Source organism: Nerophis lumbriciformis, linkage group LG09 (assembly GCF_033978685.3).
Source record: "Nerophis lumbriciformis linkage group LG09, RoL_Nlum_v2.1, whole genome shotgun sequence".
Taxonomy (NCBI): Eukaryota; Metazoa; Chordata; class Actinopteri; order Syngnathiformes; family Syngnathidae; genus Nerophis; species Nerophis lumbriciformis.
Window position 1 is genome coordinate 34,348,929 of NC_084556.2, and position 24,159 is coordinate 34,373,087.

At 40.1% G+C, this 24,159-nt stretch overlaps 2 protein-coding genes across 2 annotated transcripts in view; both read right to left on the minus strand.

The window, feature by feature from the left end:
- opcml (opioid binding protein/cell adhesion molecule-like) overlaps positions 1-24,159 on the minus strand; it is a 384,261-nt gene that overhangs the window by 167,602 nt on the left and 192,500 nt on the right. The gene's annotated exons all lie outside the window — the stretch shown is intronic.
- LOC140679019 (uncharacterized) lies at positions 19,685-23,627 on the minus strand. The gene has a single exon (XM_072913756.1). The coding sequence runs from the start codon at positions 22,106-22,108 to the stop codon at positions 19,685-19,687; it is 2,424 nt and encodes an 807-aa protein (XP_072769857.1). The 5' UTR covers positions 22,109-23,627.

Here is a 24,159-nt window from a genome sequence, read left to right on the forward strand (position 1 = left end):
TAATAATGTTGAAATCTGACCTGCTTTGTGGGTATGTTCATGAATAGCAGGATTGTGAAATGACCTTTACTGCCAAGCTTGAAAGGTACACTAAAAAAGTTTTCAATGGTTTCAGATTTACCGCAAACATGCACACATAATAAGAGGCTCTGAATAAAAGAAAGACCTTTTGTTTGTCACACACTGTGAACAACAATGAATGAGCAAGCATCTGTGTGCCACAGTCCTCTGGCTTTTCAGTGCCAGTGGTCTGGTGACTAAAATTACAGCTGTGCTTCCACCAGGCTGCTGTTGAATGTCATCACTCGGACCAACAATGGGAGTAGTAAAAATGTAGCAACATTTTTAAATTAATTTAACAAAGAAACTGCCCAGTGAAAGGGATGCATTCTTTTTTTAATCCAATTATTTTTTTATACCCATTATAATTTTTAGGGTTGCAGTGAGCTGGAGCTCACGTTGGGTTTGCTTGTATCATTACTAGGGATGGGAATTGATAAGATTTTTTGCGATTCCGATTCCACTTTTGATTCTGCTTAACGATTCGGTTCTTTATCTATTATCTTATCGGTTTTTATTTGGGAAACAATTGAACAAAAAGGTGGATTAGCGTTTATTTTGTTTAGTTTAGAGCTAACATGACCTTACAGAGCCTACAGTGGGATCTTCAGAGGCACATACATAGCATAGAAAAAATAGGTACCGTATTTTTCGGACTATAAGTCGCAGTTTTTTTGATAGTTTGGCCGGGCTCCAGTGCGATTTATATATGTTTTTTTTCCTTCTTTATTAGGCATTTTCGGCAGGTGCAACTTATACTCCGAAAAATACGGTACTTTTTCTTTTTTTTTTGTCCAGTCCAGGTTCTCAGGCAAATCATATAGTTGATGTAGATGCCCATATCGGCTGTTCAGATTTACTTTACAAAAGAGAAGTGTAGGATACTTCTCTTGTTGCCTTATTTGTATTTGACTTTATTAAATGTATTTATATTATCATTTGGTGCAGCCGGGCCGGAGCAGGAGGGGATAGAAAGAGAAAAAAAAGAAGACAGTGGGGGAAATTGTGGGGACAAGAAGGGGATAAGACAGAGAGACAAAAACAAAACAACAGCAAACACAACAACAACAATAGAGCAACATCAGCAAATACGATAAGTACAAATATGATGGTAAAAGTGATAGCAAAGAAGCAGTTAGCGAAATAAATAATAATACAGAAATGACAATGACCATTATTACACTACAAATGGAGCAATACAAATACCAATAGAAATAGCGCTATTGATAATGAACAATACCGATACTTTACCTCTATTATCAACAATACAGTTGTTCAGAAGCTACAATACATATACGCAATGATAACCAGAGATACAAGAAAGCAGAAAAATGCAGGGGAAGAAAGAGAAGCAACCTATATTAACCTTGTAGATTGTTATAGTAACAATAGGTTAAGCTTTGTCAGTGTGCCATGTGTTATCCAGTTTACCCTAGGGTAACAACGTCAATTTATGTTTGATGAAACGCGATTATGTGCATGAGTGTATGTATGTATATGTACTTGTATATGTACAGTATGTGTATATTTGTACAGTGAATGTATATGTACAGTGTGTGTGTATGTATGTTTGCACAGTGAATGTATATGTACCAGTGACGTGCGGTCACTGGAGGCAAGTGAGGCAGGGCCTCACCTGCCATCATGGAAAGAAAAAAAATGTAAAAAGAAAAAATATATATTAAATTGTTATATGTATCCAGTGATTTTAATATAAAGTTATTTTCCATTTAACTTCACCAGTTTTAGATTATTTTTATTCAAAATCGCTGAATTTTCACATTTGCCATTCAAATACTGAGAAGAGACGGTGCGGTGACCAGTTGAGTCACGTCACTCAATTGTGCCTCACCATGGATTGCGGACTCTGCTAACTGCTGGCCTGCTGTGCAGTGAGACCGTATTGCTATATGAATTATATTATACATTTCCATAGTATAGTTAGCTGAGGTATATAATGTACAGTGTATTTTGTCAACAACTGTATGTGTGTAAAGTATTTCTTGTGCTGAGCAATCATAAAACTGCTGCGAAGACGCACTGTGTGAGGCTCGCGTAATCCCGCCTCCTGGTGCCGGTTAATGCACCTCCGCCGCAGACTGCACCCCCCGACGGGAGCGCCACACCAACCAAAGCCCACACCCAAACCCTCCACGTGCAAGACCGAATCCACCCAAAAAAAGTCACTTAACAAGAAGCCAAAAAGTGCAAAAACAACATTGCTCGCGCCGGAGGAGCCGTGAACGACTGCAGGGACACAACATTAGGTACACCTGCAGACTGCAGCACGGATTTCATATTTCATTCATTCACAACTCCTCCAACACGAACACCACTGTTCCCGCACTTATAAGTAAAGGTAAGACCATAATAACGTTTTTTTTATTAAATGTGCTTTTTTGTGTGCTACAGTTTGTATGTGTAAAGTTAAAGTTAAGTTAAAGTACCAATGATTGTCACACACACACTAGGTGTGGTGAAATGTGTCCTCTGCATTTGACCCATCCCCTTGATCACCCCCTGGGATGTGAGGGGAGCAGTGGGCAGCAGCGGCACCGCGCCTGGGAATAATTGTTGGTGATTTAACCCCCAATTCCAACCCTTGATGCTGAGTGACAAGCAGGGAAGAATGCTGGTATGAGCTTTTAAACATAACCTGTTAACTGCTGCCAATCAAATGGTGAATAAGATACTCTTTAGGGTTCATATGTTTGTAAATCTGACTGTGATGAAGTCAGTGCCTCACCAGCCATGAACCTCACCGCACGTCACTGATATGTACAGTATGTATATGTATGTTTGTACAGTGAATGTATATGTACATTATGTATATATATATATATATATATGTGTTTGTACAGTGAATGTATATGTACATGTATGTGTATATGTATGTTTGTACAGTGAATGTGCGTGTACGAACTTTGAGTATGTACTGTATTTGTGTATGTATGTGGGAGCGTAAGTAGCTATGCATGTATGTATGAATAACGGTGTGAATGTGAGTATATGTGTATTTGTATGTACAATATATTTGACTCCCAGTGTGTGTGGGAACCAGAGTGCGGCCCCAGCCACCCAGAGAGCCCAACCCACAAACAGCAAGCGCCCAGGGAACCAGGGACCACTGGCCCCACGCAGCCAGGCCGGCCAGCGACAGGGACCCCAGACAGAACCCCACACACATATATACATATATATATATATATATATATATATATATATATATATATATATATATATATATATATATATATATATATATATATATACACATACACACATACATACATACATACATACATACACATACATATACACATACACTTATATATATATATATATACATACACATATATATATATATATATATATATATATATATATATATATATACATGCATATATATATATATATATATATATATATATATATACACACATACATACATACATACATACACATACACATACACACATATATATATATATATATACACACACACATACATACATACATACATACACATACACATACACACATATATACATACATATACACATACATATACACATCCATAAACACACACATAACTATACCCATACATGCACACACATATACATACATACATACATACAAACATTTACATACCTACATCCATCCATCCATCCACACACACACACACACACACACACACACACACACACACACACACACACACACACACACACACACACCCACACACATATATATACAACAACAAATCCATACACAGGCCGGCGGGACAGCGATCAAGTCCCGGCACTCACTGCCCACTGAGAACCAGCCCATCTCCTCCCCCAAACCCCACAGGTCCGGCCGCACACCCTTGTCACCCAGGGACAACCACCAACAAGCACGCCCTAGACGACGACATGACACCGGGCGCGAAGGGCGGCGCGGCAGGGCGCAGGGGCATCCCAGGCCCACACCCGACAAGCCAACCAACACGACAATAAACAAATATGAAGCCGGCAAGTTTGTCATCCCCGACAACCACCACGTGCACGCGCTGCCACCAGTCACAACATCAGCCACGCCCCTGCACCAGACCCAGCAGCCACGGGCGCCCACACCACAAACAAACGGCAGCAGAAACAACAGCTGCAATACCCCCAGATAGCCAGCACCACTCGATCAAATCAAAGTGATCGAAAAAACTGTGACCGGCAACCACACGCCAACAGGATCACGGAGACCAGCCAGCGCCAGCCCGCCAGTCAGCCCAAACGCCAACATGCAAACAAGGGACATTAACACCTCCAATACCAAAAGACCCCACACCCCCAACCCAAACCCGCACAAACACACCACCGCCCAAACAACCGAGACACAGCATCTAGACCAGACAAGGGGGCCGCGCCACCACCGCATCAAGTCACCAACACAGCTCAAGGTCGGGCCACACAGGCACGGACCTCATTCAACAGGAAGCGAAACCCGCGCGACGCCACACACAAATAGGTACTTTAAAAAAATATATATATAAGAAATGAATACCTTCTGTAGAATTTAACAAAATAAAGTATATGTGGAAATTACACAATAATAACATTAGTAACATGTGATATTAACTTATTACATGTGATAATAAGTGCAATATGTCAAGCCTTCTTTTGATATAATTTTGATGACTATGGCTTACAGCTAATGACAACCTTGAATTGAAAATCTCATAACATGTAGGGTTTCAAAAATAAGCCATGATTATGATTGACATCAAAATTATAATAAATAAAAGCTTGACATTGACTCACTTTGCATGTAATGAGTTTATAATACACATTAGTTTCACATTTGAAGTGGAATTGATGACAAGAATGAGCTTTTTCACAATATTTTATTTATTTTTTTCGTTTGTTTCTCCCCTATAAAAAAATGACTGAGTGAAAATCTGATTGGAAGAAAATATGTAACTTTTGTCTGACTACAATTGAACATTCACCTTCCAAAAAAAGGAGTATATACTGTGGCAAAAAGGCAAGCTTTTGACCACAAACCTAAAGAACTAGTAGAGTGAAAAAAACAAGTTGACTTTATATGCTTATTTGTGTTTCATTGTATCCAATAAACCATTATCCAATTGTATTTACGATCCACAAGATGTGAAAATACCGTCTAAACATCACAAAATGCCACAAATTCAGTCGGACATTTTGAACAGTCCGCTCCGAATATCTTCTGCAATTTTCGTAGATTCTACGTCACTGTAGTAATGCTTCCGCACTCTGACCATATTATCAGATCAGTCATACTGGAAATAGGCAAAAATGTGAAAAGAGATGTGCTGTTTATCATTCACAATCCTTATGTAAGACATGAACACATAGGCTTAGCTTTTTTTATGCATTCGAAATTGTAACTAAATAATAAACAATGGAGTCAACAGATCGAGGGTCCTCTATTGCACTCATTATACCGTCTCTAAAAACATCCAGAAACTGCCATCAATATTTCATTTACATGTCATGACCTAAAAATTAACCAAATATGAGAGATTTTGTTATTGTAAGCGCCAACGCAGACAACCTATTTCAGCCACGCATTGATATCATACGCTGCTATTGTTGACACACTGAGCCGACGGCTGCTTCTGCTTCGTTTCAAACTTCCTAAAAGTTAATTTGAGATTATAATTCATGCGGCTCTCACCTGGTGGTAGACAAATGTGGCCATGGACCGAGAGGCTGGTCCACTTTCACATGACGGTAAAAACAACGGTAACTGCAACTTTTTTTAATCTTTCGTGATTATTGCGATGGAATCTTCATCCAAAGGGGATTATGTGAGCGTCCCGTCGGTCGGCATCCCAGCAAGAGTGGAAATATTACATTAAGTGTTTGTTTTAATATGATGTATTATGGTTAATTTGTATGTTTAGCACCGAGCAAGGCAGTCGAGTAGTGTTTCAATGAAGCTGCATCCATTTAGCACTCGGCTTCTAACATTTATTGCTCATCCTCCTTGTGTTCTGGCTCAAAAATATAAGGATTCTAATGTTTTCTGTGTGTAATTGCTGTTGGCGCTCACTAAGTCTTCTTCATTAGCATTGTTATCAATGGGGAAGGGATCTGTGGTTCCCACTTCTATGCCACAGATCATGGTATTGGCTTGCTCATTAACTCTAAAAACGGCTCAGGAATCTCCAAGAGATTGATACTTTTTTGATCATATATATTCATTCGCAAACTTTGGAAGTCTTTCGGTGTAATAAATCAGATATACATAGTAATAGCTTCAATTTAGAGGCAACATGTTTTTACACTTTACTCGTAGTTTGAGTCACTGTTCGATGACATTCGTTTAGCGGCAGTTGTGAACTGGAACAAGTACTGCCCGTATCGGAGCCAGTCCGAATCTGTCTCTTGTCATGCCCATCTAAATGAGAAGGCATCCATTTCAATTGTACAAAGAATAATGCTAACATTATAGGCAGTGTTTTGTTAGTTCCTGTTTATTTACGCCAGATGACTGCTGATTCCTGGTATGAGAACGGCATGGTTCAAAAAACGTGACATATGTTTTTTAGTTTTTGCATGCTGTATGTTAAAATGTTTCAGTAGATTGCTTGTATGTTCTCCTCTTGCTATCCTGCAATCATCACAGGTAGCGCTGTTATAATCTCTTGTGAAAACACTTTGGCGCAATTGTGCCACCGAGAGCACCATGTTACTGTCTGATGCCACTACGCACGTTGCGTAATGACGTCAACCCCGCCCACTGAAATCGTTAAGGGAAGCGTTAGAAAAATCGGCAAGCAATTCCAAGGAGTTGATACACTAGGATAGGACTGGCAGATTCTGTAACAAACATCGAAGACGACTATTTTTGGACAAATGAGGATTCACTACCTCATCTTTTTGTATCTGAAACAATGGAGGATGAGCTGCTGCTTCTAGAAGTGAGGACGGAAGAAGAGTGAGACCTTGGAGCAGACGGAAGCCGAGAGAGTGAGGTGAAAGTGATTTCCATCCATCCATCCATTTTCTACCGCTTATTCCCTTCGGGGTCGCGGGGGGTGCTGGAGCCTATCTCAGCTACGATCGGGCGGAAGGCGGGGTACACCCTGGACAAGTCGCCACCTCATCGCAGGGCCAACACAGATAGACAGACAACATTCACACTCACATTCACACACTAGGGCCAATTTAGTGTTGCCAATCAACCTATCCCAGGTGCATGTCTTTGGAGGTGGGAGGAAGCCGGAGTACCCGGAGGACACCCACGCAGTCACGGGGAGAACATGCAAACTCCACACAGAAAGAGCCCGGGATTGAACCCCAGATTACTCAGGACCTTCGTATTGTGAGGCAGATGCACTAACCCCTCTTTCACCGTGCTGCCGTGAAAGTGATTTGAAACTGCAAAATGTGGAATTGGAAGCCATGCTATTTCGACAAAAATGGAATGCTCACCCAAATAAACTGGAACAAACGTCCATTTTAATTTAATAGTTAATAACAGCTTTGATGTAAGAGTCGATGTTTGTTCGTACATGTTGTTGTTGTGCTAGCTTTACTGCTGCTGAGATGAGATCAGAGCAGTGACATTCATTTTCAGTTATAGTATGTTGTGTGTTCAAATGTTTTTACACATTCCTCGTGTGTCCTATGGTCATAATAGCAACCTTGCATTTGTTAAATGTAGTGCTGTAGTGCAATATTTTTTATTATAAAATATAGGTCAACTTTGGAGCGTTTCTTCCGCCCGGACGCCATGTTTCTCGCTGTCTGACTCCCTATGCACGTTGTGCAAGACTACCGTATTTTTCGGACTATAAGTCACATTTTTTTCATAGTTTGGCCGGGCTCCAGTGTGACTTATACATGTTTTTTTCCTTTTTTATTATGCATTTTCGGCAGGTGCGACTTATACTCCGAAAAATACGGTACTCACGTTGCGGAGTGACGTCATTCCGACCGGAGAGAATCGTTAAGGGAATTGTTGAAAACATTGGCAAACTGTTCCCTGTTAATAAACAGGGAACCAATCCTGAACAAGAACCGCTTTCCGATTACCTTCCGTATTCGGCTGCGCATTAATTTCACAAACGCATCACAATTTTCGCTGATTTCTTCTTACTGCAGACTTCATGAGAGCCAACAACCAAAATTAAACATCACTTACTGTACAATATCTGCTCTCACTGGGATGCCGACTTTTCGGATGTTGATATGTTTCCGTTTACATGAAGAATGACCAATTGTTTTTTTGTGTCTTTCTCGCATTTTCCGGGTGTAAATTGGATGCCAAAGTTGACCAACTTGTCGGAATATGTCCTCATCCGTCTACTGTCAAGGTGAGAGACATTATTTATGATATTCAATAAACTTTCACCAGCTCCGATGCGAGAAAGCGGCTCACCAGCTTATGGCGTCAATACAGCAGCAACAAGCAAGTTAGCTCTGTGACAATGCACCGCTAAAGTAGTTTGTTTTTGTTAGCGCTTACAATAACAATATCACTAATACTTGGTTAAAATTCAGATCACAAACTGTAGATGGAGTATTGCTGGCACTTTTGTAAGCAGACTTAAATTTTTTAAATTTTTTCTATAAATTAGAAAGCATTACAAAAAATACATCTGTCTTCTTGTCTCTCATAAAAGATGTAAAAGATAGGCAAAATTCCCCCCAAAAAGTGCAGTTCCCCTTTAATCCTACCCCATTTCTATTTTGTGGTAATTTCTTTCAGTTATGTGTTAACTTCCTGTGCTCAATTCAGAACACAAACAAATTAAATAGAGTTATCATTAAAAATATTCTCATATTTCAATAATGTTCACAATGTTAATCATTTTCTTCTTCCTTGTACTTTGTAAACACTTTGTTGGAACTCTTTCCTTAACTGGATCATATTAGTACATTTTAGCTTAATCCATTCCATAATTTAAGTCCATATTTTCATAGGACAATCAAAGCCATACGAGCAGGTAAAACAATGGATACAAAACAGCAATTCTAGCAAAAATTTTTTTATAATATTATACAAACTAGTGCTTGCTTAAACTGTGCCAGATGGAACCCAATAAAAAAAGATAGGCTTTTAGTCATATTTAAAGCCGCTCTGATGTGCAAAGGAAGGTTGTTCTATGGTTTAAAAAAAAGACACTGTCCCCTCATGGGGTGAGTCCGCATTGAAAGGCGTAGACAGGAGCAGTCTGTCAGCAGACTTTAGGGCCACGAGCAGGGCAGTGAGGCTGCAGGAGTTTAGACAGGTACAGCAGGGGACAGTCCATGTCCATGTTAAAAACCAACAACAACATTTTAAAGGGGGCCTATTTTTGGAACTACTTTTAAAAGGGGACATAAGATGATATTAATCGACATTTAATACACTTGTGGTCTAAATATGTTTTGGATATACTTTTGTGTACAATTGATTAAAAGTCATTTGTACTACACTTTTTATTCTTATTATCATCTAGGGTATATTTTAGTTAGTTCCATTTATTTATTTATTACTGTATATATGTTTACCTTCATGCCATGTTTTACTCATATTTTATCAATTATTCTTAAACATAGTTCTTACTTGTTGTACGCGTTTTATCATTTTTACTTTCTAGCATTCCTCGGCGGGAGCCCTCTGCATCAGGGATTCTATCACACATACACATACTGTACATATACATTCACTGTACAAACACATCTACACATTCTGTACATATTCAAGTACATATACATACTTACACTCATGCACATAATCACGTTTCATCAAACATATATTAACGTTGTTGCCCTAGGGTAAACTGGGTATAACACATGGCACACGGACAAAGCTTAACCTATTGTTACTATAACAATCTACAAGGTTAATGTAGGTTGCTTCTCTTTCTCCCCCTCCTTTTTTCTGCATTATTTCGTATCTCAAGTTATCATTACGTATATGTATTGTTGCATTTGAACAACTGTATTGTTGATAATAGAGGTAAATTATGGGTATAGTTCATTATCAATAGCGCTATTTCTATTGGTATTTGAATTGCTCCATTTGTAGTGTAATAATGCTCATTGTCATTTCTGTATTATTTTTTATTTTCGCTAACTGCTTATTTGCTATTACTTTTACCATCATATTTGCTGATGTTGCTCTATTGTTGTTGTTGTTGTTGTTGTTGTTGTTTGCTGTTGTTGTTTTTGTCTCTCTGTCTAATCCCCCTCTTGTCCCCACAATTTCCCCCTTTGTCTTCTTTTTTTTCTCTTTCTATCCCCTCCTGCTCCTGCCCACCTGCACTAAATGATAATATAAATACATTTAATAAAGTCAAATACAAATAAGGCAACAAGAGAAGTATCCTACACTTCTCTTTTGTAAAGTAAATCTGAACAGCCGACATGGGCATCTACATCAACTATAGGATTTGCCTGAGAAGCTGGACAGGACAAAAAAAATAAATAAAATAAAAATGAAAAAAATTAAAATTAATAATAAAAAAAAAAGGGATTCTACCCGCCATGCTTGTGGGTCAACTCCTGTGATAGTGTTTCCTCACCTGGTCCCTCTGTACTCAGCGATGCATGCATCTGTGCGTGCGGGTGTGTGTGTCTGATGATGGGGGTAGATGTGTCTTCATGCATTGTCTTAAAGTCTGTAAATGACTTTGTTGCATTTCCTTTATGTACAAAAGGCACCTAATAAATCAAGTTTGATTGATTGATTTTCAACCCACTTTTTGAGTATGTCTGCAAACGGTTCGTGTGTGGATACGTCTTTTTTTAGATGTCAAATGAAACACTGCACGCCACGCCCTTTCCAAAAGTATCATAATTTATCCTTTGAAAATGTACAGGTTAAATATATGTCTTGAAAACACGGTCAAAATACATTTTATATACATTATATGGAATCACTGGTCACACCATTAGGTACACCTGCCCACTCACTGATTGATACAGAGCAGCATGAAAAAAAGCTTTATTTACCAGCATTTAACTCACTGCATGTCGGTGTTGAGCATGCTACAATTAAAGGAAACTATTACTTCATCCTATTATTCCTACCTTCTCTTGGGGTCCCGCACACCAAGATTATTGTTGCAATGTTGCCGTCTTTTTCGTAGGAGTTTAGAGAGAACTGAGGTGAGGAGGGACACACAGGCAGAGAGAAATTGTACTAGGATGCCCACATAAGTATGCCAGCCACACTGTGATGTCACAGTGCATTGTTAAAAAGAGGCAGAAGCATACAAAACTGTGTTTAAGCTCACACCCAAATGCAAGAACCTTATGATGTGACGCTTTGTTTAACACTAGTATCCAACTTTGCAACATGTATAAAAAAGACAGAAAGGAGGAAAATCTTCATAGATCACCATAACATGTTATTGTCGATTTTTGATGGGCCCAAAGCAAATTAATGGAATTCCAATGTATTTTGATGGGAAATATTGATTTGAGATATTTTGAGTATTTTGATTTCTGAGCGCCGTCACAGAACAAATAAAGTTGTAAGTTAAAACAACACTGTTTTTCCGGTCTAAGGGATTAATAAAGGTTACAATTTGTTTCACAATGCACATTCAAATATTGCCTACCTTTGGGGTTTTTGGGTGATTTTAGGCCCAATGTGTTGATACACAAAGTCAAAATAAATTAACTGTCACATGTGAGGCTGTACTGAAAAAAATGGTCCATCTGGGCACTGTGGTCTTTTATCACCGCTGTTTTTCAGTGCTGATGTGTGGACTCCACTAATTCCATCTCCTAATAATGCCATGCTTCCCTACTGCATGACCATGAACAAAATTGGTGGTCTGAAAACTGGAATTAAATGAGGTCCTTGAACTGTAACACACCATGAAATGAAAGCATTGTACAGCAAGGTTTCAAGGATTCAAGGAACTTTATTGTCAAACCAGCACACCGATGGTCCATGACGACCATTTACCCCAATCCTTGTTTTAGTATAGAGTTTCTTTACTTATGTTATGTTTATGAAATAATACAATCTCACAAATAGAGTCTGGTTCAGTTTCAAATAAACAAATATAGCTTTTCTCATTGCCTCAGGCCAACACAAAGCAAGTGCCAAAACAACACCTTGGTAACAGCCTTTGTTAGTAGCTTTTTAACCACAAACTTGAAATAGCATTAAAAGCCTACTGAAATGCGATTTTCTTATTTAAACAGGGATAGCAGGTCCATTCTATGTGTCATACTTGATCATTTCGCGATATTGCCATATTTTTGCTGAAAGGATTTAGTAGAGAACATCGACGATAAAGTTCGCAACTTTTGGTCGCTGATAAAAAAGCCTTGCCTGTACCGGACGTAGCAGACGTTATGCGCGTGACGTCACAGGTTGTGGAGCTCCTCACATCCGCACATTGTTTACAATCATGGCCACCAGCAGCGAGAGCGATTCGGACCGAGAAAGCAACGATTTCCCCATTAATTTGAGCGACGATGAAAGATTTGTGGATGAGGAAAGTGAGAGTGAAGGACTAGAGGGCAGTGGGAGCGATTCAGATAGAGAAGATGCTGTGAGAGGCGGGTGGGACCTGATATTCAGCTGGGAATGACAAAAACAGTAAATAAACACAAGACATATATATACTATATTAGCCACAACACAACCAGGCTTATATTTAATATGCCATAAATTAATCCCGCATAACAAACACCTCCCCCCTCCCGTCCATATAACCCGCCAATACAACTCAAACACCTGCACAACACACTCAATCCCACAGCCCAAAGTAGCGTTCACTCCCCCAAAGTTCATACAGCACATATATTTCCCCAAAGTCCCCAAAGTTACGTACGTGACATGCACATAGCGGCACGCACGTACGGGCAAGCGATCAAATGTTTGGAAGCCGCAGCAGCATGCGTACTCACGGTACCGTGTCTGCGTATCCAACTCAAAGTCCTGCTGGTAAGAGTCTCTGTTGTCCCAGTTCTCCACAGGCCAATGGTAAAGCTTGACTGTCATCTTTCGGGAATGTAAACAATGAAACACCGACTGTGTTATCCGGCACAAAAGTCAGGGGGTGCATTCTACAGTTCTACAGCGGGGGTGCACAACACCTGCCGCAATACACCGCTTCCCACCTACAGCTTTCTTCTTTGCTGTCTCCATTGTTCATTGAACAAATTGCAAAAGATTCACCAACACAGATGTCCAGAATACTGTGGAATTTTGCGATGAAAACAGACGACTTAATAGCTGGCCACCATGCTGTCCCAAAATGTCCTCCACAATACGTGACGTCACGTGCAGACGTCATCATACCGAGACGTTTTCAGCAGGATATTTTGCGCGAAATTTAAAATTGCACTTTAGTAAGCTAACCCAGCCGTATTGGCATGTGTTGCAATGTTAAGATTTCATCATTGATGTATAAACTATCAGACTGCGTGGTCGGTAGTAGTGGGTTTCAGTAGGCCTTTAACAAAAAAGGCATTTTAATTAGATTTAAGTATAGAAAAAAATCACCTTTCTTCATATTTCCTTGACATTAAATACATACTAAAAACATTGTGCTTTAAATAATAATAGTTAGGCAGAGCTCACTTTAGTCTTACTGTACTAAATGTGGAGAAATTAATGGGACAACTAGATAGGGCTTGGTCCGAAACCTGGTTCCATACTGGCACTATTCCAACGTAAACGGTAGTAACCAGACCGTACAAATAAGTAGTATTTGTGCCTCATTTGTTACCGAATGAACGCAGTCACAACCATTGACATTGTGCAAGTAACTTCTTGTAAGTAATTAAGCAAGCCCGACAGAAGCAAACACTCTAACGCGCTTTTTAAACTTCAATACGGACTTTAACACGCCAACAGCAGCCCTCACAACACCGATGGCACCACAGCGCTAGCCAGGGCCACAACAACAGCACAGCACTTCCTTATTCTTGACCAATGACAGTTAAAGGGGCTGTTTGCAACATTTACACAGATGCCTAGAGGGCGCTAACTTTCCAATGTATTTTATCATGCCCTCTTACTGCTTCTAGGACATGCATACATACGTACGTATTTCACAAACCGGGGGAAAAAACTAAAGACAAAACAACTTACTATTCCAGAAAACACATTGACAAAATGTGAAACAACCAACTCACACCGGAAAGGTAATGTCCCAAATCACAAATTGACAGCGAAGTCAACCAATATTTTTTCTGTGCCGTACTTACTTATTTTGTTGTCTGAAATTATTTTGTCTTTTCTTATTTTGGTTTATTTGAACTCCAAGTTGTTTTGTCTCAGGATTGTGGTTTGTGTGTTTTTTTTGTTGTTTTTACCTGAAATTCCTATTGTTTTTTCTGCAATTGTAATTTGTCTCATTAAACGTAAGAGTGTCACGGCCCAGGCGCACTTCCAGGAGCGCGCCAGGCGCGTGTCAGTCCGGCGGCAGCAAGCGGCTGCTATCAATCACCAGCAATCAGCGCACCTGTGGCTGATCAGAAGACCTGCCGTCATAAGCCTGCACAACCTCCTATCCCGCGTCAGAACGTAGCGACCTGTCCTGTATAAGTAAGCCGAACCTAGCAAGCTCTATGCAAGTCTTTCTCTCTGTGTTTTCTCACCCGTCGTGCTCAGTTGTCTTGTGTCCTCCTTGTAGCTCCTTCCAGCAGCGTACCTCTGTTTCCATGTTACGAGATGTGTGTCTCATCTTCCCGCCTTCCCTCTGCTTCCCTCTGCTTCCCTGGCTGCCTCTTGGATCTCGACCTCCCGCCTGGACACAGACCTCTGACGCCTCGCTATCGACCTGACTACCTGCTTGTCTCACAGACCTTCGAGCTTGTTTTTCCCCCATTTGATTTCCGCCTCTCTCGCTCAACACTCACGGTAACACGCAGCAGTTAATTCCCGCACATAGTCACACACCATACACTTTTGGATTTAGTCACACGGCGTTTTGTAGTTTATTGATATTATTGTTTGTTATTTATATACATACAATATATATTTATATAATAAAACATAGAGCTACAGTAATACTACGCCCCTGTTGTCTGTGCCGTCTCCTTCCGTCCTGTACACAACAAAGTGTTTGGGATTTCCGGGCTGCTGTAAATATAACTCACGCGAGCCGTTTAACTTTTCAGCACAAAATGAAAATCTATGCATAAAAAATATATATAAAAGGAGCAACATGCCTTTTAGTGTATTTAACAATATTTTGCGGACACGCTTTCAACTCTGATTGGAGGATCCAACAAGACGTGCATAATACCCAATCACTAACGACATCAATTAGAGGCTGCAACAATGTTTTTGATGAATAACAATAATTTCCAGGTCTCAAGATGGGTTGAAATGTATAAACTGTAGAGTGATGAAGAACTATCTCTACTTTTCTCATTGATCACAGTCAATACTAACCAACACCTACAGTCATTTAGGGGAAAAAAACACAGCGTTTCCTAAATGTAACGCACTGCACTGTATATTGTTGTTGCTAGTAAAGATCTTAAGTAACATTTGCAGGTTAAATAAAGCCAGTAGAGTGGAACATATTCCAAGGGATAAGATCAGTTAGCTATACTGACAATTTTGGGTTTGAAAACGCATAAAGATTGAACTTTTTTTTTTTTTTTAAATCAGTCATAACAGTGTATAATTGTTTTTTTGATAATGTTTCTGAGATATAGTCCCTGAAAAAGTTTACTAGAATTTATTTCGAATTCTTACTTGTGAATTGCTTTCACTTAAAGGGGAACTTTATCACAATTTCAGAATGGTTAAAACCATTAAAAATCAGTTCCCAGTCGCTTATTATATTTTTCGAAGTTTTTTTCAAAATTTTACCCATCACGCAATATCCCTAAAAAAAGCTTCAAAGTGCCTGATTTTAACCACCTGTCCATTTTCCTGTGACGTCACATAGTGAAGCCAACACAAACAAACATGGCGGAAAGAACAGCAAGCTATAGCGACATTAGCTCGGATTCAGACTCGGATTTCAGCGGCTTAAGCGATTCAACAGATTACGAATGTATTGAAACGGATGGTTGTAGTGTGGAGGCAGGTAGCGAAAACGAAATTGAAGAAGAAACTGAAGCTATTGAGCCATATCGGTTTGAACCGTATGCAAGCGAAACCGACGAAAACGACACGACAGCCAGCGACACGGGAGAAAGCGAGGACGAATTTGGCGATCGCCTTCTAACCAACGATTGGTATGTGTTTTTTTGGCATTAAAGGAAACTAACAAATATGAACTAGGTTTACAGCATATGAAATACATTTGGCAACAACATGCACTTTGAGAGTGCAGACAGCCCAATTTTCATCAATAAATATTTTCCTGAAAGCTGATCTGTCCAGTTTTGGAGTTGATGTCAGCAGGCCAGGGAAGCTAGGGTCGATAGGGGGTTTAGCTCGCTCGTCTGCGGGAACAAACTTCCGCCATTGCTTGCCGTGCTACCGAGTACCTTTGTCCCTGAATTGCTCACACACTCCGGCAGATTCAATGGGGGTCTGGCGGCAGATTTCTTTGACTTTATCGTTGGAAATGCATCTGCTCTGAGAGTCGCAGGATATCTACACATTCTTGCCATCTCTGTCGTAGCATAGCTTTCGTCGGTAAAGTGTGCGGAACAAACGTCCAAATTCTTGCCACTTTCGCATCTTTGGGCCACTGGTGCAACTTGAATCCGTCCCTGTTCGTGTTGTTACACCCTCCGACAACACACCGACGAGGCATGATGTCTCCAAGGTACGGCAAACATTCGAAAAAACGGAAAATAACAGAGCTGATTTGACTCGGTGTTTGAGAAAATGGCGGATTGCTTCCCGATGTGACACCACGTTGTGACATCATCGCTCCGAGAGCGAATATTAGAAAGGCGTTTAATTCGCCAAAATTCACCCATTTAGAGTTCGGAAATCGGTTAAAAAAATATATGGTCTTTTTTCTGCAACATCAAGGTATATATTGACGCTTACATAGGTCTGGTGATAATGTTCCCCTTTAAACTACAGCAGGTCACAGTCAAGTCTCACGTACTTCCCAGGGACAGCATTGTAACATTACATCTTTTGTAGAATTATACAGTACATTTCTTGATATTCAAGGTAGTCACTGCTTTCACAATGGTTACCCATTCACACGATGATGAATAGAAGAAAACAACCTTCCTTTACACAGGGTTTTCAACATCAATTTCCACAGAGCAGCATCTTTCTCAAGGGTATGTCAATAAGACTGTGGGTTTTTTTTTTTTTTTTTTTCGGTATTCTTAAAAACGTTGACAAAAATATGCCCCTCTTTATACAAGCTTGCAAAAATCCAGAGAAAAGTTGTATAATGCATGCGGAGTGACGACATGCGTTTGTTTTTCTTTCTTTTATCATTTTAGATTTTGATATTGATAGCTTGCTTACAGCAAGGTATATGCACTCTTATTGGCAATGTTTTACGACCGCATTTCCCGGCTTTGGCTCGTGGACAAAAGGAACCACACTACGTTACGATCATGCATCGTATACATCTGACAGAAACTGTTATTATTGATTATGTTTGTAACATTGTCTTGTGAGATCATTACTGCAGAAAGGACGGCAGCCCTACATGGAAGGTACTTTTGTTAACATCTTCATCTTCTGCACGCAGCACTGTTGTCAAGCGCACTACAAAAACCAGGCACACGCCTCTGGACTTCACAATAAAATCTCTGTGTTAAACTCTGTCTTACTGTGCGAACGAAATAAAAGTCCCAGATAATGTTGTCCCGATACCAATATTTTCGATACTTTTCGGTACTTTTCTAAATAAATGGGACAACAAAAAATTGCATTTTTGGCTTTATTTTATTAAAATGTGTTATGTTTCTTATTGCAAGTTTGTCCTTACATAAAATAGTGAACATACAAAACAACTTGTCTTTTATTAGTAAGTAAGCAAACAAAGGCTCCTAATTTAGTCTGCTGACGTATGCAGTAACATATTGTGTCATTTACCATTCTATTATTTTGTCAACATTATTAAGGCCAAGTGGTAGAACATTAATTATTAATCTACTTGTTCATTTACTGTTAATATCTGCTTACTATCTCTTTTAACATGTTGTATCTACACTTCTGTTAAAATTTAATAATCACTTATTCTCATACTTGCCAACCCTCCCGGATTGTCCGGGAGACTCCCGAAATTCAGCGCCTCTCCCGAAAACCTCCCGGGACAAATTTTCTCCCGAAAATCTCCCCAAATTCAGGCGGAGCTGGAAGCCACGCCACCTCCATCTCCATGCGGACCTGAGTGACGTCAGGTGCGCAACACCACGTAAATCGTTGGCCAACCAAAAAGTAACCCCAGTACGCTATAGCCAACATTCACCAGGAGATGGCAACAGACAAACATAGATCACTATTACATTCCTCCCCTTTTAGAAATGTATAGAAGTTACTCAAAATAAATAAACAACCCAACCAAAAAATGCAGCAGCTCATTTAAAAAACTGTACTTAAGCCACATTCTTTCCTTTTTTTGGTACTGAACTCTTAACCCTCATTTGTAAAAAATAACATGCTTATTATACAAACAGTATTTGTACACCTTTAACACAGATTTTTATACTGTCTTCAGAGATTCAGTTTTTTTGGTGGTACTCGAAACCTTTCTGGGTACCTGCGAAAGGGTGTTCAGCATGGTTAGAAAAATAGTGACAGAGAATAGAACAAGGATGGACAATTCAACCCTTAACTCAACAATGAGTAGATGAGTGTTATGTGTGTGTATGTGTAAATAAATGAACACTGAAATTCAAGTATTTCTTTTATTTATATATATATATATATATATATATATGTTTATAATATAATAAATATATATATATAGCTAGAATTCACTGAAAGTCAAGTATTTCTTATATATATATATATATATATATATATATATATATATATATATATATATATTATATATATATATATATATATATGAAATACTTGACTTGGTGAATTCTAGCTGTAGATATACTCCTTCCCTCTTAGCCCCGCCCCCAACCACGCCCCCGCCTCACCCCGACCACGCCCCCCACCTCCCGAAATCGGAGGTCTCAAGGTTGGCAAGTATGCTTATTCTTCTGTTGTTTGGGTGATACCACAAATTTGAGTATCAAACCGATACCAAGTCGTTACAGGATCATAAATATCAATCAATGTTTATTTATATAGCCCTAAATCACAAGTGTCTCAAAGGGCTGCACAAGCCACAACGACATCCTCGGTATAGCCCACATAAGGGCAAGGAAAAACTCACCCCAGTGTGACGTCGATGTGAATGACTATGAGAAACCTTGGAGAGGACCGCATATGTGGGTAACCCCCCCCCTCTAGGGAGACCGAATGCAATGGATGTCGAGTGGGTCTAACATAATATTGTGAGAGTCCAGTCCATAGTGGATCCAGCATAACAGTAAGAGTCCAGTCCACAGTGGGGTCAGCAGGAAACCATCCCGAGCGGTCCACCCCGGGTCTCGACCCCGGACAGCCAGCACCCCATCCATGGCCACCGGATCTGTGTGTCTCCCCTTCCACAAGGGATAGGGGGGGAGCAGAGGAGAAAAGAAAAGAAACGGCAGATCAACTGGTCTAAAAAAAAAAGAAAAAAAAAAAAAAAAGGGGGCTATTCATAGGCTAGAGTATACAAATGAGTTTTGAGATGGGACTTAAATGTTTCTACTGAGGTAGCATCTCTAACTGTTACCGGGAGGGCATTCCATAGTGCTGGAGCCCGAATAGAAAACGCTCTACAGCCCGCAGACTTTTTTTGGGCTCTGGGAATCACTAATAAGCCGGAGTTCTTTGAACGCAGATTTCTTGCCGGGACATATGGTACAATACAATCGGCAAGATAGGCTGGAGCTAGACCGTGTAGTATTTTATACGTAAGTAGTAAAACTTTAAAGTCGCATCTTAAGTGCACAGGAAGCCAGTGCAGGTGAGCCAGTATAGGCGTAATATGATCAAACTTTCTTGTTCTTGTCAAAAGTCTAGCAGCCGCATTTTGTACCAACTGTAATCTTTTAATGCTAGACATAGGGAGACCCGAAAATAATACGTTACAGTAATCGAGACGAGACGTAACGAACGCATGAATAATGATCTCAGCGTCGCTAGTGGACAAAATGGAACGAATTTTAGCGATATTACGGAGATGAAAGAAGGCCGTTTTAGTAACACTCTTAATGTGTGACTCAAAGGAGAGAGTTGGGTCGAAGATAATACCCAGATTCTTTACTGAGTCGCTTTGTGTAATTGTTTGGTTGTCAAATGTTAAGGTGGTATTATCAAATAAATGTCGGTGTTTAGCAGGACCGATAATCAGCATTTCCGTTTTCTTAGTGTTGAGTTGCAAGAAGTTAGCGGACATCCATTGTTTAATTTCATTAAGACACGCCTCCAGCTGACTACAATCCGGCGTGTTGGTCAGCTTTAGGGGCATGTAGAGTTGGGTGTCATCAGCATAGCAATGAAAGCTAACACCGTATTTGCGTATGATGTCGCCTAGCGGCAACATGTAAATACTAAAGAGTGCAGGGCCAAGAACCGAACCTTGGGGGACTCCGCACGTTACCTTAACATAGTCCGAGGTCACATTGTTATGGGAGACGCACTGCATCCTGTCAGTAAGATAAGAGTTAAACCACGACAAGGCTAAGTCTGACATACCAATACGTGTTTTGATACGCTCTAATAAAATGTTATGATCGACGGTATCGAAAGCAGCGCTAAGATCAAGAAGCAGCAACATAGATGACGCATCAGAATCCATCGTTAGCAGTAGATCATTAGTCATTTTTGCGAGGGCTGTCTCCGTAGAGTGATTTGCCCTGAAACCGGATTGAAAAGGTTCACAGAGATTGTTAGACATTAAGTGTTCATTTAGCTGCTGTGCGACAATTTTTTCGAGGATTTTCGAGATAAACGGAAGGTGGGACACCGGCCGGTAGTTTACCATGAGGTCAGGATCGAGGTTAGGTCTTTTGAGCAAAGGATGAATAACCGCTTTTTTGAATGCTAGTGGAACAGTGCCAGAGGAAAGTGATAAGTTTATAATATTTAGCACTGATGGACCTAATAATACAAAAAGCTCCTTAATAAGTTTCCCAGGAAATGGGTCAAGTAAACATGTTGTTTGTTTTGTCCCATTGACACATCTTAACAATTCCTCTAGTGTTATTTCATCAAAGAGAGAGAAACTATTTTGGAGGGCGGTATCCTTCGTAGATACAGTCGTATCTGTGTTAATAGAACCCAGTTGTAGCTGCGATGCATTGTCTTTAATCTCCTTTCTAATGAGTTCAATTTTCTTATTAAAGAAATTCATAAAATCATCTGCTGAGTGGGTGGAGCTACTGGGAGGAGTCCCTTGTTGGGTTAGCGATGCTACTGTACTAAACAAAAATTTCGGATCATTTTTGTTGAGGTGGATGAGATTTGAGTAATATTTAGCTTTAGCTAGGGTAAGCATGTGTTTATAAGTTATTAAACTATCACTCCATGCTTGATGGAAAACCTCAAGTTTAGTAGCGCGCCATTTGCGTTCCAGCTTTCTACATGATAATTTATGGGCTCTAGTTTCTTCTGTAAACCATGGGGTGTGCCTTTTAGGGGCTCTTTTAAGCTTTAGCGGTGCTATACTATCAATGGTGTCGCGCAGGGCGTCCTTAAAGTTGTTAGTGAGGTTATCAATAGAGCCGACATAATTTGGGAATGGTGCCATTACCGAAGGCAGTAGGCCAGCAAGAGTCATCGTTGTGGCAGCATTAATGTTGCGGCTGCTATAGTAGTTATTATTATTAGTTTGTTGACAATGAGTCAGAACTTCAAATTTTATAAGGTAATGATCGGACATTACTTTAGTATACGAGAGTATCGTAACTTTGGAGGTGGTGACAACCCTGACCAGCACTAGATCCATCGTATTTCCGTTGCGATGCGTAGGTTCATTTATTATTTGTGTAAGACCACAGCTATCAATTATAGTCTGGAGCGCCATGCACTGAGGGTCCGATGGGGTATTCATATGGATATTAAAGTCCCCCATTATGATTATATTGTCGGCGTGCGTCACTAAATCAGCAACGAACTCTGAAAATTAACTGATGAAGTCCGAATTGGGTCCTGGGGGGCGGTAGATAACAGCCAGGTGGAGAGGCAGCGGTGTGACAAACCTCATAGTAAGCATCTCAAACGAGTTATATTTATTATTTAGGTTCGGGGTAAGATTAAAGTTTTTATTGTGTATGAGTGCAACTCCCCCACCCCTTTTAATGGGACGGGCAATATGCGCTCCCGCATAGCCAGGAGGAGACGCCTCACCCAGTGCAAAGAAATCGTCTGGTTTGAGCCAGGTCTCGGCGAGACCAATAACGTCAAGATTATTGTCTCTAATGACCTCATTAACTAATAGCGTTTTGGAAGATAATGATCTTATGTTTAAGAAGCCCATATTATAGGTAGTGGGCTGTTTTGAGGAGTTTTTGTTGAAATTATCCGTAGTAGCAATATTAATAATGTTGTGTTTATTATGTGTAGTGCACTTTAAATAATTTCGACCATATCTAGGAATTGATATGACGGGAATTTTCCGATTGTTTGCTTGATGTTGTGATAAACCGAACGCATCATAACTTGCCACCTCAGTAGAGTGCATGTCTACTTCTGACACAGAAAAAACATTTTTTGAGTTGTGTATTGTTCTAAAATAGTTGCTAAGTGTGCAGGTATTATCCAGCCTGGCGCTGGCTAGTTCTATTTTAACAAACTTCTCACCCGGACTAGCGCTTCTTTGAGGATTAGCCTTTCGCTTTGTTGTTAGCCCCGCTCGGCATCCCCGCTTCTGCTTCCGCTCACACCGCTTACGTGTCTTCCGTTGACGGTCCTTGCTGGCACTTGACTCCGCTGCTTTCGAGGCCGCTGGATGTAGCCGGCGAAGAATCCCCATTCTAGCGAGGAGGTCGAAAGTACCCGCATCTTTCAGCCTATAATGGCTCGATCTATCCACATCCAGAATCGTCTGTCGGTCATATCTGATCACGAAGTGTCCACGCTGTGAGCCAGCCATGAAATAGACAGAATTGACGGGTATTTTTGCCAAATCGCTCTACACTTCCAAGAGCGTCTGCAAGCCGCTGCCATCAGGGCGCCGCCATCTTGTGGGCTACATAGGTCATATTCAAAGTCCTCCTGTGTCCAGGGACATATTTCCTGAGTTTATAAACATAATATGAATTTAAAAAAAACTAAAGAAGATGTTGTAATGCCAAAAAGTATCGACGTAGTCATAGGAGGAATCGACTACATACGCTACTGTACTTGGTATCATTACAGTGGATGTTAGATGTAGATCCACCAATGGCGTTTGTTTACATTTTGACGCTGGTGAGCTACGGTGTGTAGTGAAGCATGTTTAGCTATTCCTCGTCCTGCAGGGATGATACTTATAAGAAACTTACTTTATTTGTCGCCATGGAGACCAGGATTAGTGATGTAGAAGTAACTAAAACACTGCAGACTGCGGATGGACGTTAGCCGCTAGCTCGCTAGCCATTTCTTAAAGCACCTCTTCCTGAGGGCGTTTCAGTGTTATAACTTCACCTTTATCGTCAGTTTTTAAGCCAAAATGCGTCCGTTCTCTCTTTTCTCCCTTTTGTGCACTGCCGAACATGCTCGTCTGCTCGTAAACCAGCAATATCAGGACGTGACGACTACAGGGTCGCGGGGGATGCGGGACGGGTACTTTTCAGAGGCGGTATAGTACCGAATATGATTTATTAGTATCGCGGTACTATACTAATACCGGTATACTGTACAACCCTAGTCCCAGAAAAATTGCATATTCACTGGACTTGATTTAATAATAGAATGCCGCAAGAGAAATACACTTTCACTTGCAATTCCTTTCCTATTTTAAAGTTGCATTTTCGAGACTTTTGAGGAAGTTTGAACTGTCCAAAGTTTTCTATGGTGAAAAGACATTTTTGATTTTGTAACGGATACAACATTTTCAATTTTAAATGTAGATCTAATTGAATCAGTTGATTAATTAATCAATTCATTTAGAACCTTACAAATCAGTCCAAGTAAGTGTTAGGA

Bases quoted from the DNA above. Each gene is read 5' to 3' on its own strand.
- LOC140679019 (XM_072913756.1), bottom strand. From the start codon at position 22,108: ATGGGGGACTTTAATATCCATATGAATACCCCATCGGACCCTCAGTGC.